The sequence below is a fragment of the Lepisma saccharinum genome, chromosome 12, assembly GCF_977018435.1.
Source record: "Lepisma saccharinum chromosome 12, izLepSacc3.1, whole genome shotgun sequence".
Lineage (NCBI taxonomy): Eukaryota > Metazoa > Arthropoda > Insecta > Zygentoma > Lepismatidae > Lepisma > Lepisma saccharinum.
In genome coordinates, this window is record NC_139240.1 from 66,947,554 (window position 1) to 66,967,314 (window position 19,761).

Below are 19,761 nucleotides of genomic sequence, written 5' to 3' on the forward strand. Positions count from 1 at the left end.
AGGGGAAATGTGGGAAAAGGGACTTCTCTTTTGCGTCTCTTTTCAAGGGAAAATTTTTGCTGACAAAGGAAGACAGACCGGCTTTGTCGTTCTAAAGCAATGCTTTTCACTCCATTCGAAGGAAGCTTGTTTATCAGTATCCGATGTCAAAATGAAAGTTTTCCATGAGGGCGCAAGCAGGGGGTGGGGGGGAGAGCAGGAAGACTGGTTGTTGAATCTGCTTTGCGAGAATGGAATTCCGAAGCGCGCTGAAGGAAACCTTTGTTTTTTTAGCACAAGTTGCGAAAGGGGTTACCCTGCATTGTCTAAAAATAGAATTTCAAGCAACTGCAAGAATCCACACTCATTTTTCACTGCTTTCTAGCTTTTCGTCCGTAAATGTTGTGCGTAGGTGTCGTTTTGTGCCCAAGTGCAAGGACATTTTTTGGGTGGTGACAATTTTTTAAAATAATTTTTGGGGGTTTTCTCCCTTCCCCCTCCATATATACACCAAATTTGCATAAATTTTGCATTTTGACATTTTTTCAGGGGGGGGGCAGGGGGAAACACCATTTTTTTAAGGAAAGTATTTTTGAGGGGATTTGCCCCGTTTCCCCCTTCATATGCATGCCGAATGTGCATAAATTATATATTGTCTGAATCTGTGATTCATTCTGCGTACAACGGTATATCTTTCATCTCTCTAGGGCATTTAGTTTCTGAGCTATAGTCATTTCAAGGTACCGATGCGTTTTGAAGCTTGAATCAGTGGCTTGCTGACCATTCCTTTTGGGGGTACAACTCAAATTACATTGGTCATATGATAATAATGCAAATATTTTTGTGTTCCTTACATATCAGCGATCATTTCCATGTGCATGTCAACACTTGTCATGTACTTTTTTCTTGGGGGAAGTGTGGGGGAACCAAATTTTTTTTCCCCGAAATTTTGGAATTTTGAGTTAGCCCCCTCCCCCCACCACATATATGCCGAATTTGCATAAATTTCATATAGTCTGAATCTCGGGTTCATTCCGCGTACAACCTTATATCACTCATCTCTCTAGGGCAATTAGTCTCCGATCTACACTCATTTAATTGAAACTCTGCATTTTGCTCAAAATCTGCTCGGGACAGAGAGGCTTACTTGTGAAAATGGCCTTGGGACTGAAAAGGTTAAAAGTGCATGGTCGTTCGTGACTGGACTTGTCATTCACTGATTCGTGTCAATGAAATGCTGGATAGTATGATACACAGACCTCTATGAGGTTCGAAACTTCTGGAGTGTCTTCAAAAATTTTACTCAAACTTCCTTTTCTTATGAACTGGTCGTAATATGTGCAATCAATCATGGAAGCTAACGCAAACATTCTTATCACTGCATTCCAACTAGCAATGACTCTAGTGTTCATTTTTGTCAGGAGGAAGGTGAACGTATTTTGTTAAAACTGACTAGAAATGATGTGCAATTCAAATGGGATTTTAAGTTTCAATATTTCTACTTTTGAAACAAAGATCTGATGATAGGAGGGTGAAACTTGAAATGTAACGAGGAAGACTGTTTTCTCTGTGCTTGTAAACCAATAGTTACAAAACCGAAATATATGATAACTAAATGTACCTGAGACCCTTTAACTGCCATTCCTAGAGAACTTTACTGTAACGATGCAAGTTCTTAACAGCAGGTAAATTGCAAATTTTGCATATTCCCATATTAGGATTAAGAGCAGAAAATGCAACTATTTGAAACCATCCTTTATTTCTTCTGGTTCACATTACAAAAAGTATTGTGGCTCAATGCCATAATCCACACACCCATGTTCACTAACAAAGTTTTTACCCTGCAAAACCAAATGACTGCAATAACTAATAATTTTGTGAAATTACCGGTGTAGTCTTGTTCCTTTCCTGCAAGTACATGATTACAGTGGAATAAATACAAGAATGCAATGCACACAAGAAACGCCCAATTTCTCTCTTCTTTTTCAATATTATTGTTATCGGAACCTTACCTTTGTATATAACATTAAAGTACTTGCAAGATGTGTTTAAAATACATACAACTAAAGTATCACATTTTAATCTCTTTTAAAAAAAAATTGACAATCCCAAACCAACTTAAGCAGAAAAAACATTGTTAAACTTTTATTAACTGAAACTCTTGTAATTATTTTTTTCCTAATACACCAAGAAAACGTCTGCCACTCATTCATTTGCAACATCAGACGCACACGCACACACATGCACACAGCCATTAGCTTTTTCATTTAAAAAAGATAGAAGAGGAGATAAGGAAAGAAATATTTATACCTGCAGTGCTATGAAAATTTTCAGTATACACACCCTCAATTGTTAGAATATCCACCAGTGCAATCTAACAGTTAACTCATTAATATATGCATCACCCAAAAAACTATTCTCATATAATAACTAAGTGATGCTGTTACTGATCAGGAATTAATTTATTACATAATTTATTTGGAGGGTACGTGTTACATATTACTAAAAAATATGCAATTGAAGCTTTTTCATGCATTGATATGCAAATATTTTTTATTGAATGAGTGTTAGGAGGAAAACTATTATCTTCTCAACAATCCTAAAGGCTGAATTTTGAACTGCCTGTACTATTCAGTCTTTGTTTTACCTAACAGACTACCACTGCCCAAAACATTCACACCACATGCCACTCAATAGCAAGAAAAGCACCTATATACATGTTACTGTTCACTGGCAACACTGCAAGATGAAAACTGAATGTGTACTTTTTATTGGAAGATAGTTGAGCCTTTCTTTAGAAACAGCTGACTAAACTGCAGCGGATTCAGTGGTTTTATTTTCCACTTTTCAACAAATAATCACTGCTACAATGAATACTTTGTAATATCACAAAATACATGCTGCATACTTTCAGTACTCAATGTATTTTGAGAAAAATGAAAACTATGAACACTAAGCGCCAGATGAATCATATTTTACTGATCCAAATATGGCTGAAAACAATGCTCAACAACGGTATACGATGAATTTTCTTGTAAAATACAACCCCCAAAAACTCTCAATATTAAAGAACCAAAATTTCCACACTAATATTCTATTCTTAGAATCAACATTTGGTTAAATATATATATATATTTTGGATTCCACAAAGTTCTTTAATCCGAGTAAATATTTTAATACTATTATATAATTTTAAACATTTTAAAATAGTTAACAAAATCAAACTTCATGTACATAATCCAGAAAACGCATTCTTCCAATACCTACACTGTATTTGTAATTGATTATGTCCAACAGTATGATCAAAATGTTTTCTTTCCTTGCAAGTTATTGGAGAGTTTTCATGTATGCTTAATTAAAATCCAGCAACATTTGTCAGAGAAAGGATTTATAGATCGAGAATGTTGAAGATAAATCCAGAAATTCATTTTTCTTTTAAAAAAAAAAAATACATACATACCACATGAAGTACTACCCTATCTCACTGATATTGTCTAGCAATATTTTATGAGATATATCTCATATATGATGACATCAAACTGTGGAAAGCTTCATTCTATGAGCACAATTTAAAATAACCCCCAAAACATATTTTTTCCCCTCTTAACAAAACATGTTCATATACAGACACCAATAAACACATTGGAAAATAACATCCACTCTTTCTTTTTTCTTAGTACACATTTTGCAGTACTAAACGAGCTATTATTGCCCAAAAAATTTAGGTGTTGTGTTTTATACAATGTTATAAAATTCAGTATATGTTAGTGTAAATAGCTTGCACGGGAGAGTCAAATTCAGAGAAAAAAATAGCATCACTTGCATTTAAAAAAAAGAATCTTGAAGCTGTATAAACAAACTTAAACAACTGTTACCGTATTTCCAATAAGAAATTATAAAAATTGTCCTTCAAGTTTTATTCTGGAAACTATATAAAAGCACAAAAATTGAGTAAATTCAACATTTAGGCAAAAAAAAATCAAGGTCCAACCATGACAAAAAAATACCCATATGAAATTTTATACAACAGCGAAGATATTGCAAGCTGTATGTATAAGCATCATTCCTGGCTGCAATGTATATTTTTATTTTTCAAAATTAAAAAAAAAGTTGTAATATAGGCAGAACATTAAAAGAAACAACTGTCTTCCTTGGGAATGGTATTTTATTCTTGTTCCTTCTGTCTGTAGGCCTCACGAAAACAACTCAAATATATCTCCATGTAGATTACCAAGCATATCCACTTGATTCAACTTTACACAAAATATTACCGTTTTAACATTTTACAAATTGCAGCACAACACAAAAAATGGCTGATGGCAGATCATGACAATTTGAAATGTACAATGCTGATCACATACATATATGTATGAAATTTCCTCCCACTGTCCGCCTGAAAATACAGCATTACAACTGATGACCGACGCAATCGTTCAATTTTGCTAGTGTAATGATCACACGCATGTCCAATCCAAGCTATGAAAGACAATCTGAGGAAATTTCATTGTGCTATGTACATGAAAATTTGCTATTACATATATTCAATTTTTCCTCCATTATTGGCTCCAAGTTTTCTTTTTCCAACAAATACACAAACAGCGATAAAGAATTATTTTTTTCCATCATACTTGGTCAGAAATCGTTTTGCTCTAGACACCAAAGAAAGAGGCAGGGTGGGGTCAAAGTTTTCCAAAGTCCCTGGGCCGCAGCAACACAATGTCCCCATGGCGAGCACTGAAGGCACATGTGACAAAACGGGGTCGGTGTGGAGTTCAGTTGATGGTACTGAGAACATGTTCCCCAATTTTTTTTTAAATAAAAAAAAAATCACATCTCCTGCCAGCAACTAAACATGTGCATACAGTACAAGCCTAGTAATCATCTTCAACCATTAATGTATGGAAGAGAGCAATTTTTTAATCTTACAACTAATTTTCACTTTTTTTTTTTAAATTATAGAAAACGGGTGTTCCAAATACCATTGCTAGATTAAACTCCCGATACAAGTATTATTTCTTTTTACAAAAATTTAATTTATAAGCTAGCAATGGAACATGAACAAAGACCTCACCCAACGGTGCCATGGTTTATACAGAGCATCATCAGCCATTGCTTTTATCAAACTCGACTTTCATTTTCCTTCCAATTATTTATTTGTCAAGGGCTGTGTTGGTCTTTATGGCGATGACGCACTCTTCACTGCATGACTTTAAAACGGTGCACTGGAAAAGAAAAAAAAATATGTTGTGAGTAACACTTAATTAGTCCAGAGTAACGCAGTTGTTATACAGGGACCGGCAGAGGAGTTAGATGGTTTTGAAATGTGAATAACACACCTAATTTTCAAAGGTACAGAAATATAGGTTATTGTATGCCATTTTTATTTACCACGACAGTTCGTGTAAAAAAATAAATAAATTATGCCTTCAATTTACTTCTATACACATTCGAAGGTCTTTTCCCTTTCTTTTTAAATGACCTACGTAAGATCTTGAGATGGCGCTTTGTCCGTTTCAACAATTGAAAGAAATTCAAATCACCAATCGGCGATCCGGTGAGAAGTTGGTGGCCTGCTTAACTGTTTGTCAGCCCAGTAAGCATGGAGGCCTAGAATGTGCAATATCGAGCGTTTGTTGTGGAGGGATTCTTCAAGACTGGAGAATTATTGAAAACGCAGCATCTTTTTCAACGTCATTTTCATGTGGCACGCCATGGGTTCGAACACGGCAAGGTGGTGACCTTCATAGCTGATGCTGTCAATCTGAAGTTCTGCAACCACGCGAGGATAGTGTTACAGCTTTGTACATGTTTTACGATACGTTAGCTAGATTTCTATGGTTAATGTCACTAAAAATTTGGGACAAAAATGGACTCCTTTATATACGTACGCGTGCATGCGTGTGTGTGTGATACATATAATTTACGAATCAAATTTGGGATTTTATTCACCACTTTACACCAAAATGCTTTTTATATATGGTTTTTGATATCAAAATGTGTCCTCAGTTTTGTAACAAAATTTTGATCATTTATCCAGCAAAAATATGCAGCCCTGAGGATTGACTATTAAAAAAGGAAGCCATATGGGCATCCCTCCACCTTCTTAAGAATATTCTGTGCATGCCATAATCCAATAAAAAAAATTAAGTAAAACTAACCTTTCGTATTTTCGACAACAAAATGATAACCGAACAATACAACCACTGTGACCAATACAGCACCACAGTGGTATAAATTTTGATCCAATATTATGAAAATTTCTGATATATTTGTGAACAAAAAACCTGATAATCCACTTGTACTAGACACAGAAACATGCATCACACATCAAAGACAACCCACAAGTCATTAACAATCCGTAGACCTTAAATAAGCACCAAGGCTTGTAAACCAAAGCACATAGTACAACTATTGGTCATCTGACAGTTATTTTGCAAGTAATACATGATTTGCACCACTCTGCAGCAGGCATTCTAAAAATCATGGTGCAAATAACATACTAATATGGGGGGAAAGTTAAACCAAGAACCACGAAAAATAACAAAAAAAATCATTAAAATATCAATGAAAGCAAAATCAATTTTATAGGGATGGGCTGATGCGAAATTTTGGCCGATGCAAACAAAAAAAAAAAAAAAAAAAAAAAAAAACAATAATCTATATTCTACTGACCCGATATAAAATTCCAAAAGGTCCTTTAAGAACGTGAACGCATCATTGACATTCTTAAAAAAAATTACATTACCAGATGACTGCAAGGCAAAAGAAGCTCCATATTTAGACATTTACTTTTAAAAAGTAGGGGATGAAAATTGTATGTTTATAATATCCATAAAATTCTTACAAAATGACAATATTGACTAAATATGATATTTATAGATATATCGGATCTGTTAAATTATTGATCACTTTACTGATATGCGGCCAGTACCAATAAATATGTCCCATCCCTACAGTTTTATAATTAAGCCAACATATTCCGCACGTATTGAACTTAACTTACCAGCAGTTCCTTGCCAGATTCAAATTCTGTTTTCATCTGAGTTCCAAGTTCTCCTTCTGGCACCTTTAAGTCCTCACGTATATCACCATTGTCTGCCATTAGGGAGAGGAAGCCATCATCGGAAATATCTGCTAACTAAATCAACATATAGATCATTAGAAAACATTATTTTCAATGAAATTAAGAAAATAAATGAAGTTCACAATATAATTTTTATGTAACCCTGTCCAATAGGATCTGCAATAACGAGCCACTTTTGTACACTTGTTAAAAAAGTTATACACTTTAAAATGGAACATGTCTTACACAATGAGCATTACTGGATGAAGAAACATTTGAATACAGCTGCCCGCACCAAGATATGCTTTCTACAAAATTTTCATATAATTACAAAATCTATCCAATGTCACTAAATCCTTTTAAAAGTGAAATTAATGAATTCCACTGACATGGCACCACTTTCGACCCACCTTCAGTTTTCGTACTGAATGGTGTAACTTTATGCATTTTACTAGCAGTCTCAAAATAAGTCAATTGTACACACACCTTAAATTTACAGTGGATTCTCGATTTTACGTTTTTCAAGGGACCACGCTGAAAAAAACTTAATATGGAGGAAAATTTTATAGCATTTTGCTCTATTGGGGCCGTGAATATTGAATATATAATGTGGGAAAATGTAAATCCGAGGAACGTAAAATCAAGGCTCCATTGTATATAGATGAGCAACTTGTAGCAGTACTAACAGTTTACATAATAGCAGTATGTACATGTGAAGAGATGGACTTCAAGCAAATGTAGTTTCTGCCAAATTTACTAATTCCGGGTGGCCACTCTAAGACCCTGATAAAATTCAAGTATAATTCTCGGTTTTCAAGGCAAACTTTTCAAAAATTCAATGGTACGAGCAGGCGTTTGCTCTATTTCAAACTCACGTACTACCGTCTATCACCAACCACACATACACACACACAAATATATTAACAATATTAGGGGTCTGTGCGATTCCAATGTATCCAAAAATTATAATTCAATTCAATTGAACGGTATATATATATTTAATTCAAGATCTGAAGATTACATTTTCCATTTCACATACTCACGACTAGAAATATATCTACAAACACAAGTCACAAATGTTACTTGATATAGTAATCTACGAAAATTGTTAACTGTATAAGAATTTCAAACTCACATTTAACTAATCAACTTCAAGAAATTTTATCTTGCAATAATCTTCCGTCATTCAGATAGATTGTTCTGCAAAAGATACTAACAAAGGAAACAGAGTGAGAGTTTTGTTTTATTTTCCACACAGCTTTCTTTTCTTTTCCTTCCTCGATAAAAATAAACTGTGGAAATATTGCCTCATGGCATTAATAAATATGTATAAATTCAATGGAATTGGGATTCTAAATAGTTGCCCTTTTTCACTTCTATGGGGAGAATTCACGCATAATTCCCGTGACAAAACGCACTATCACTAGAGACATGCAGGAGGTGCATTTTCCCATGAAATGATGCAAAATCAATTTAGAGTATTCACCGAGAAAACACTTCCTGAAGTCTGAATTATTTTGAGTGTTAAGCAAAATCGCAGAAAATAGATTAATTCTGCTGTAAAATTTTCAGATTTTTATTTTGTGTACTGGCATATGCAGATGACATTGACATCTGTCACGTGCTATGGCTGGGCTCAAGAAAACCTTCTCCACATTCGAAAAGGCAGCACAATAAATGGTATTTGAAATTAAACCGGGACAAAACAGTATCTATGTATAGTGGAAGGAAGGATAACCTCCCCGAAACTTTGACCAAGAGTTGATAATTTTAAGTATCTGGGTTCCAATGTTCATAAAGGGAATGACAGAAGTGTGTAAGGATAAAAAATGCTTAACCTCTGCCAACAGAAGCTACTACGAACTCATAAAGCATATGAAATCTAAACACATGAAGTTGACACTTTACAAAAAAATTATCAGACAGGTGCTCACATATGGAGCTGAAGCATGGGTCCTCGCACAGCTAGTTGTTTTGAGAGAAAAATCCTTCATCTAATCTACATACTCTTATATCAGAGGTGAATGACGAACAAATCAACAGCTGTATCAGTTATACCAAGATGATGACATTGTTAAATTAATAAAACTAAGAGGGTAAGGTGGGCAGGTCATGTTATGCATCTCAATGAAAACGATCCAGCAAGGAAAGTGCTTGTGTCAGAACCTGGAGGTAGGCGACCTAAAGGAAGACCGAAGTTGAGATGAAAGGAGCAAGTTGAAGAGCTGGAAATCTGTTGCCGCCAGACGAGATGAATGGCAGACTCTCTTGAATATGGCAAAGGCCCATCCTGGGCTGTAGCGCCACGGAAGTAAGATATAATTTGTACAGCATTCATTACTTTAACACCAAAATTACAATTTTATATACCACTTCTAATCCCAACATGTGCCCAATTTTTGTACAAAAATATTTATTCCCAATAAATAAATATGTGGCACTACTTATCACACAATAGTATGCTACTGCGTAACAATAAGAATTTATCTCCGAGACTAAACAAAATTACCTCCTGAAACGTGATTAGCACAGCACAAATATATGAATTACACAAAGACATGATAGAAAAATTAAGATGTAGTAGTACCCTTTGTGTGTCTAGAATCTTGTGGCATGCTAAAAATTATGTAAGGTTGGACAATTGAAGTATGTGTCAATATCTGAACAGGAGTGTACATCAAAAAATTATATCTTACAATTTTTCTATTTGTGTTGGTTCATTATATGGCCATTCTGACTGAACGAGAAGTTTTTGTTCCCATTTTCATTGTTATCTTTACAACTGCACTACATAGGATGGAGGACATAAAAACAAAACCTCCAGGTCTCCTCGTAATATTCATTTTTATATAAGCCTGCTGGTTTTAAAAGTACACACGTTATTATTGTTTACTATTTCCATTTTGGTCACTTTCCTTGGTTTTTCTACTTCTGAATTATTTGTACTGAGGATAATCAAGATCAAATTAAATTGGTGATGGGACCTACAAATGATACATCCATGCCTTTTACAGGGCTCAAAACCTGTCCCCTCTGGCATCACAGTACGTAATGATAAGCCAAGCTATTCCAGAACAGAAGTAGCAGTAGTTATTATTAACAATGTTTTTTTAGAAAACAATACAATGGACTCTTCTTGTAATAAAAATGTCATTATTATTCATGGGTATATAATGAAATATCAAGTTTCTTCAGATGTGATGTAAATGTTACGTCACATGTTGAGGCAGCATATATATCCTTACTTAGAGCTCTATATATGCTCATATCCTCTAAGAGTAATGTCTCAACCATTTTGTCAAAAATGCAGCAGTTTATGGTGTTTGGGAATTTGAGTAACACTTCAATACATACAAACGTTCAAAAAATACTAAGCCAAACTTTACAATTATTTCTCTAACCTGATAGTCCTCACGCTTCACAAAAGGCACGTCCATATTATGAGTTGAAGGGCATATATCTTCATACTTCTTTCCAGTGAATATATCCAGTCCTACAAGATGTACTTTAGCATGACCATGTTTTCCAGTCTTGGAAGTAGACATTTCAACTATCTTACATGGACGTCCCTGAAAATACATGAAAAATCAAATCAGTAGCTGGGTCATTCTATGCCAAATCAACAAAGTCCACAACCTGACCATCTCAGAATTTTCTGAAACTCTACTATTTGGTAGTCTTCATGAAGATATGAAATCCTGAGAAATTGTAGCTTCCTGTGTGGCGTAGTTATGGAGGTTTGGGGGCTCGAACATACAAAAAATTGTCGATTTTTAGTCTGCCCCCGAGACTTTCATGGATAATTGCTCTTACCCTAATAGGCGTAGAGAGCTGGTTGTAGTCTTGTTTGAAAGGACATGAAATAAGCTTTCCAATGGAGTATCACATCACTATATTTAGAATAAAATATTTTCAAGGTCATCCACTTTGACCTTGAACGTTTGAAGATGCATATCTGGGATTTCCTTGGAATTGAAATATATTGTTAACACAAGGTTACACTATAACACTGCATTCTCTCATCCTTTCCACTCTTTTTCAAGAAGTTTCACATTCATCCTCTTGATGCTGAATAAACACCAAAATTTTGTGTTCTCACACCCAAACGTGGGACCACTTGCACCAAATGTGAGAATGCAAACAACTTGCTCTAATGGCTATTTTTAAGAATTTTGTAGTAACATGAATTATTGCCAAATTTTTCAATTACAACAAAATTAATTGAAAGGCAGGTTGTGAATTGCTTATTCTACATGAAATGACCAACTGGTTACAGAACGCCAATTAGGACTAATAACACAAGTTATTTTAGGTTGTTTTTATTTTATTCTTCATGTAACATTTTGTTATGGTTTCCCGGAACATTCTGAAGTCAAAATAATCGCACACAACTTTACACGATTAAAAGTGTAATAATGTGATCCATGAAAAAAAAACCACTTAAAATAGTTGTGTATTATTTTGCATCTCTAAAAAGTGGTCATGGCAACCTTTAAGAATAACCAATAGACACACCACAAGGAAAAAAACCTTGGACGAAAAGTCCCCATGCACCTTTTCCACTCTCCCCCTCCCCTCACGGGTCTGCGCAGGTTTCTTTCCTTGTGGTTCCACTATAGATAATTATGACTAAAGACTGGGAAAATAATTGCAAAAAATTTTAAAAATTGTTAACATGTAGTTCCTATTAATTTTGTACAAGACAGTGAAAGCAGTTTTTAAATTCAAATGCATGAATGGTTTTTAATGTCTGCCAGATTTAGTAAAAATAAAAATAGCGCAACTGTGGACTTGCACCTGTTTGGTATTAGAGCTATACGTACGGTACAATTATAATCATTTCATTACATTTTCCTATCACATTATATAGTGCACAAAATAATTTTGCTATTAAATTACATTTGATTTGCACCTTACCTTGAGCATTACAAATCCATTCTTTCTCAGAGCGGAACATTGCTGAGGATATGTTGTTGATGCACCGGAATCTGCACTTTCGAAATGATGGTCTTCAATATCTGCCATTGCCAGAGAATTTCCTTAGAAGCCAACTGAAACAGAAAATACTCAATCAGGAATTGGTAAACAACGATGTGAAAGTTATAGCGGCACCAACAACAAAAGAATCAGTGCTAAACTTAATAGAGTCCTGTGCATTATACTCACACATGAATGGGAAGAAGCACGAAGACTACTGTGTTTGTAGTCTCTTTATAACTTCCTAACTAATACATGTGAATACTTTAAACTGTATACAAATCAGAATTAGTTCAAATTTAATCACAAATATCAGTCAATAGTTTTCCCGCTGGGGTTTTCATGTACAGCGACTGGATCTACAGTTTAAAGTGCGATCTGCCCCTACTAGAGTGTTGCTGGGAGAGGATTTCACTCAAGCGAATAACTCTTGAACAGGCAAAACAAGCAGTGTACGCTCGAAGCCCAGTAGTACACATAAAAACATAATTTGTCTGTGGCAGTGTGTCCTCAAATATGGATTGTGAAGTGAAATTGAAACTAAGTGAATATAGTCATCATCTCCATGTTAAAATGTAGTTTAGTTTATCCTACCAAGTTGAAATAGCTGCTCCAACTGCAGGACAGAATGGGTTCGAGTCTGCCTGGGTTTTCAGCCTGTGTATGGGACCTGCAGCAACCCACCATCGTGAGGAAATTGGGGAGCTACAAGTGAGTAGCGTAACCCGGTCTCTGAACTCTCCTGTAAGCGTAACCCGGTCTCTGAACTCTCCTGTAAGAACTGAGTGTTCGACATGCTGACCCCAAGTCACTCCATTACTGGTTGAAGATTTCCACACCTCTAGGTAGGATTGTGGGAGGGAGACTAGCAGTTGGGAGATAGGCCAACGTCCTTGCAGGGGTGTAGAACTATGGGTTGTTATTGTAAACACTTGAGGGTGCGATGAGCAAAAGTGTTTCCATGCAGTACTCCAGCCCCTACTGTGAAGATGGGTATTCCTATAAGGATGGTGACTGACTGAGTTGTTTTATTTTACTTCGATTTGGCTAATCCATAGTGGCCACACTAGGACCATGATCAAATTCAGGTATAATTCCCGGATCTCAAGGCAAACTTTCCAAAAATTCAAGGCAACAAGCAGATGTTTTCTCAGTTTCAAACATGCATATTACAACCTCTTACCACCCACAGACATATACACAAATATATTAACAATATGAAAGGTATGTGTGATTTAAATGTATCAAAAAATTCTAATTCAATTTAAACTGTATATTTAAAATATTTAATTTTAGGTTTACATTTGCCATCTCCCATACTTAAAGACTCTAAATACATCTACAAACGTGTCATAAATGTTACGGCGTATATACTAATCAACGAAAAATTTTTAATTGTATAAGAATTTCAAACTCAAGTTTACCTAATCGACTAAAACATATCTAACAATAATCTTCCGTCTGTCAGATTGTTCTGTAAAGGACACTAACACAGCAAATGGATTCAGACAATTATGTTTTATTTTCCACGCAGCTTTCTTCTCATCTCTCGATGAGAAGAAATGGAAGCTAAACTGATAAAAATTGTCTTGGGGTATTTATAAATATGTGTAAATTCAATGGGATTTGGATTTAAAAGTAATATTCCACGTCTACAAAAAGGAAATCACGCAGAATTCACGCACAATTCCCAGAGCCAATAATTCACGCATAATTCCCAGAATTCCCGGTGAGTAGCCACCCTGTAATCATAAAGATGAGGATGAAATGTGATAAAATTGATCAAGGGCCAACACACATGGACAGGACAGAGCACAAGTAACTTTAAATTATAGAAAGTACATTTTAAAAAATAACCAGACACAATATCTATTGTCTCCTGCATTGGGAGCAAACAATATTGCTCAGGAGTATTAGCAAGAACTAAACCTATACATCCTTGGATAAATATGAATTGGACAAGTACACCAAGTGAGCTACTCACTCCTTCAATACGTAACATTTCACGTATATAATATAATTAAACAACATGAAAAGTATCCTAATAAATAATTGAAACTGTGTTCTGTTGAGGGACAAACTGGTATAATAACCAATTAGGACAGTAAACAGAATATTGCTTTTCGAATCATTTAGCACAAACAAGGTGAGATTAAAACCTAGTCTGAATATATCTACTGATTCGATTGCAACTGTGTTAACAGCCTATTTCAATAAGAAGTTTCAGTAATGACATGTAGTATTTAGAGCAATGGGATAAATGAAAGTGTATAACATGTTCAGTAGCTCCAATATATACACAATAAATTGAACTGAATAATAACTATTAACATTATTTAAACTCTTATCTGCTGTTACATATATTATGTGGTGTAAATTCTGTGTATGAGTATATGATATGAAGCTAAAACTGAACAAACAATATTCTATCAACTAGAGTTACTACATTTAAGATAGTTTATTTTCTAGAAAGATGTCTTCTGTGGAGTGACCAATTGGTATAATTACCAATCAGGGCATAAGAACAGAATATTGATTTTCGAATCAATTAGCACAAACAAGGTGGGAATAAAACCTAGTTTGAGACTCTATTGATTCGACTTATGTCTTGTGGTGGTAAATTGTAGGCTTCAGAATACAATTTGGAGTTGAAAATTAATAAATAACAATGATCTATCAGCTAGGTATATAAGTAGACTTAATAAATTTAAGATGTCTTCTGTGGTGTGACCAATTGGTATAATTACCAATCAGGGCATAAGAACAGAATATTGATTTTCGAATCAATTAGCACAAACAAGGTGGGATTAAAACCTAGTTTGAGACTCTATTGATTCGACTTATGTCTTGTGGTGGTAAATTGTGGGCTTCAGAATATGACTGAGTTGAAAATAAATAACAATGATCTATCAACTAGGTATATATGTAACTTACTAAATTTAAGATGTCTTCTGTGGAGTGACCGATTGGTATAATTACCAATCAGGGCATAAGAACAGAATATTGATATTCAAATCAATTAGCACAAACAAGGTGGGAACAAAACGTAGTTTGAGACTCTATTGATTCGACTTATGTCTTGTGGTGGTAAATTGTAAAATTCAGAATACAATTTGGAGTTGAAAATTAATAAATAACAATGATCTATCAGCTAGGTATATAAGTAGACTTAATAAATTTAAGATGTCTTCTGTGGGGTGACCAATTGGTATAATTACCAATCAGGGCATAAGAACAGAATATTGATTTTCGTATCAATTAGCACAAACAAGGTGGGATTAAAACCTAGTTTGAGACTCTATTGATTCGACTTATGTCTTGTGGTGGTAAATTGTGGGCTTCAGAATATGACTGAGTTGAAAATAAATAACAATGATCTATCAACTATAGTTCAAATCACAAACCCTGACACCTTCTGTAAACAAAACCACCTGCATGCAGAAAGCATTGCAAACTCATAGAAGTAAAATAATCCACACGAAAATCCAGCGATGTTACAGGATTCATTACGTAAAGTAAAACAATGGCAAATTTGTAGTATGGGATACGCTGCCGCAAATGACGTCTCACTTTAAACCCAATGCTCTTTCTTTGTTTACTTATTGCTTCACCTTTATGGTTAACTCTTTGCACCAGTAATCATTTCCCATAAATTTGGCTTCTTTCTTTGAATATATATTACTTGCAGTTTTTAGACAAAATGATATAACATGGTAATGTATATTTCTAAGGATGATATAGATAGGAGTGTATTTGAAATTTGTTTGTACATTTTATGTAAATTGTATCTTATGCAAATAAAATATATAATGGACATAAACAGCCATATGCATTGCTGTAAGTCCAATAAATATATTGATGATGATCAAAACAAGACAAAAAGTTCGTAATTTTATTGCGGTTGGAAACTTTGACAAGCATCCTAATAACAATTTTTGTTCCGCCAAATATAGTGCACTTCATGAAATAACTTGGTGACATGGCAAGACAAGATAAGTGTGAACATTTTGTAGTAATATAACTTTCAATGAGCTTAGAGATTTGTGTACATAATGATATTTTATAACATTGGTTATTTTCTAAAAATAATCATGTGAACAGCAAGGAAGTAGTGCAAGTTAGTAATATTGCCTGACTTAGCCTTAGAAAAATAACATGCAGAGTTCTATGCGTGTGGGAAGGTCTCCGTGTTCTCCCAGCTTGTTTTCAAAACACCAGCAAGGACAGCCTTTCAAAAGGGGTGAGAAACAGATTCTACTCAATATTTATGTAACGTTCTGTCAGTAGTATCCTGAGAAACCAGTAAATGAAGTGGTTAAGTTGGTATCCCAGTGCACCCAAAAACTTTGTGTGTGTATTATGCACGGAATATTTTTCCATGTTTATGGAACCTTATGTTATATATAGTTGTAAAGCTTGAATTCTGTAGTTTCTGAATATGGCAACAGTATTTCATTCAAGATGGCGACATTAATGTGAATGCAGTTGAAATAACCTTGTCACAAAATGAAGGAACATTCTGATTTTTGTGGTACTTTGGATGAAAGAAAAGATAAGGAGAAAGAAAACAATAATTAAAATTTATTTCTGGCCAAATAATATGACATGTATGGAGTGTGTAAATGCCTTAATGAAAGAAATCTTGTTCCGTTAACTGCTAGTTTGAGGGTCCTGAATGGGATTCTTATAAACATTCAGTCTCAATTTTCTAGACGAGACTGAAATAAATCTCTGCAAAATCAAAGCGAGACGATCCTTGAAGTCTGCAACGATCTTGTTCGAAATTCTGGTATCATATTTGAAGAAATTGCTTAAAATAAATTTGAATTACTATTTGTCTTATCCAGACATATCAAGCTTATATCTTATTGATTTTTTCAACTAAGTCGTATATTTTGTTTACTGTAATTGTAAAGTTAATCCATTACTGACAATTGCTAGCCTGTGCTGACCTGTTTCATTTACTCAGAATAAAATTCCATATTTCGACAGTTCACAGCGTCGAAACAAGATGTAAAGCAGAAAAATGTTGAAGAGAAGTTTTTGCTTTAATGACATATATTGTACGTTGTGAAAGTTTGTACGTGTTGCTTATCCTAAATATTTCGTGGATCAGGACGAGTTACCTTCCTTTGTAATTAAAGGGGTCTCTCATGCACAGTGCTTTGGATTGCACTAGAAACTGTAGATCCATTCCCGATTAACCTACGTGAGCGTGAACTGAATCTAGAATAAGTTTTTGTAACTTCTGATTGGAAACCGAAAGAAAAATAAGCACAAACGAGAATGAGAAAGACCTCACTACACAGGAGATGAGACAAGACTATGACAACTCTCGACTCGTCACTTCGTGATATCATTCGTACGTGAAACTAAATGTTTCATATACATTAAAACGGATCAATTTGTGATTTTATCAAAGGCGAGAGGACTTATTTTTCCTATACATTAGGTGTACATAGAATTGGACATTAATTGCTTAAAATCTAATTTTCATATGGAATGTAACACAAACGCCATTTTAAGTTAACTCTAAAGTCAAACTGTAAGAAAATCACAGTCAGATGAATGCACAAGGTAAATTAGACTCACTGCAGGTTTGCCAGGTGGCTAATCACCCGGCACTGTGATACTTAGACTAGATCTAATTTCTTGCAAATTTTTCTGCATGAAAGCAATGTACTGGGGGCATTGCTCTAATCAGTTAAGGTTAGGTTTGTGGCATTGAACCTGCTTTCACATTCAGCTGTAGATTTTAGATTGGATTCACAAGATCTCTGGAGTGAGATGGAATTGTTTGATTGATTGATTTGGTTTATTTTACTTCGCATCTGCCACTTTTGGCTAATATCGAAGATGAGGAGGAGTGATGATATGATGAACAGACACTCACAAACAACACCCATCCCCAAGCCGAGATTCAAACCCGGGACCTCTGGCATCGTACCGTGCAATGCTCTAGCCACTCTGCCAAAAGTGCCGGTAAGGTGGGAATATGTTTTAGATTTTTTTGAAGAAGCGAAAAACCTTTACATGTGATGCGCACATGCTTTTGCTTACATTATAGTTCACCTTTTCACATAAACGAGGAATTTGCATGTCACCCTAAGACAGACATATGTATCTGCATTTAATACCACTATACGAAAAGAAACTTTGGCCGGTTCTTCATATTGTCCAACAAAGATTGAAAAAGGGGGGGGGGGAGACTTGACAACTTGACTGTGAAATAGTGAACGGTTTTTAGAATTTTAAAGGTTATTACAGCTTTTTAAAAATTATTTGGAGGACAAATAAGTTTGTATAATACGTTTTAACTTAGGTAAACAATGGCTTTAAAGCACACAAATTGTCAGTGTGCAATCGATTTTCCTATACTTTTTCCCCGCTCACATTTCACCTAACCCTTGATCCTGTTGACTATGAAAGAAATATCTTGACGAAGTTATGACTTTATGAATTGCTTATAACCAGAGATAGGTATTTTAGGTGCAAAAATTTGCCAATAAAGGTGCAAAAAAGGTGCCAATTTTTGTACAAAAAAGGTGCTAATTTTCAGATGTAAAATTTATTGTAGCAGTGCATACATATGATTCAACTTGTCTGGATAAACACAGAGTATTCTCTGGTTTTAAATTTTAATATAACTAAGCAAAGAAAATTCTCTGATACATTAGAAAGCGACATAAAGGAAAACATGCTTCTTCTTACTTGCTTAGAATTAGTCATCTAGAAAACTGTTAAAATAGATTACATTCAAAATTTCTATGTTCTTCTGAGTGAGGCTACATCTGCGGTCACTAAGCAGATACTTGTAAGTTGAAAAAGAACATTCAACGTCAACAGACACAAGTGGTGCGTATTTTGTTTTCAACCGGTAATCCACATCCTTGTTCGTTGCGACTTCTTGAATATCTGGGTTTTTGGCTAAACTTTGTTCTAACTTCTTTCCCTACCCCTTGCAGCTCTCGTTGCATATCCATCAAAACAGCCTACTGTGCTTCCTTTTCAGGACACTGCTCCTCCAGTTTTGTGATTGCAGTAGTAAGGAAAGAGGAGCCATGTACAATATAGAGTTCATCTTGCAATTCCTGTTTAAGTGCAAGTTTTTTTGGCTTTTTCTACAGCTGATGAATCACTAGGCAAAGCATCTAAAAATGTCGATATTGTATGGAAATGATTGCAAATAAACATTGCAGCTTTTAACCATGTACCCCATCTAGTGAGGGTGGTAGTGGAAGTTTCATAATTTCTACGTACTTCTGTATTCTAGAAGGAGCCTTTTTCAGTATTTTCTTAATGCTAGAAACATATTCGTTCACATATGTATATTCATCTTTAAGAGAATCACAAACTCAATGCAAAGCATGAACAATGCACGTCACATGTTTTAAGTTAGGATACAGCTAACATGCAAGATGCTTGGTCTGTAAGAACTAACCACACATTATCATATTTTACGCCCTCCGGCCACAATACAAAATATACATAATTGAAACTTTGCATTACACTTGCAGTATCTGTTTTGCCGAGAAAATAAGTTTTAAGCATGGGTCTCACTTGATGTCCATTGAGAGGTGCTACTAAAATCTTTAAAACGTACTTGTTTGGCCTATCCGTTGTTTCATCTAGTATGAAATACACTGGATGGTCAGCTACTATTTGCCTGATCTGCGAGATTTTAGCTTCATAAAGAGGTTGAAGGTAAGATTTCCTTAAGGTGCTCTCATCTGGAACTGACT

At 34.9% G+C, this 19,761-nt stretch overlaps 1 protein-coding gene across 2 annotated transcripts in view; it reads right to left on the reverse strand.

Annotated features, from left to right (window-relative positions):
- Nucleotides 1-1,715: 1,715 nt before the first annotated feature.
- The window catches only part of eEF5 (eukaryotic translation elongation factor 5), a 38,625-nt gene continuing 20,579 nt past the window's right edge, over nt 1,716-19,761 (reverse strand). For both annotated transcript variants that reach the window (XM_083132556.1, XM_083132557.1), the window contains exons 2-5: nt 11,960-12,093; nt 10,444-10,611; nt 6,983-7,117; nt 1,716-5,201 (exon numbers count right to left, since the gene is read on the reverse strand). In XM_083132556.1, the coding sequence (XP_082988682.1) occupies nt 5,130-5,201; nt 6,983-7,117; nt 10,444-10,611; nt 11,960-12,067 (483 nt within the window). In that variant the 5' untranslated portion in view covers nt 12,068-12,093 and the 3' untranslated portion in view covers nt 1,716-5,129. The remainder of the gene's footprint in view (nt 5,202-6,982; nt 7,118-10,443; nt 10,612-11,959; nt 12,094-19,761) is intronic.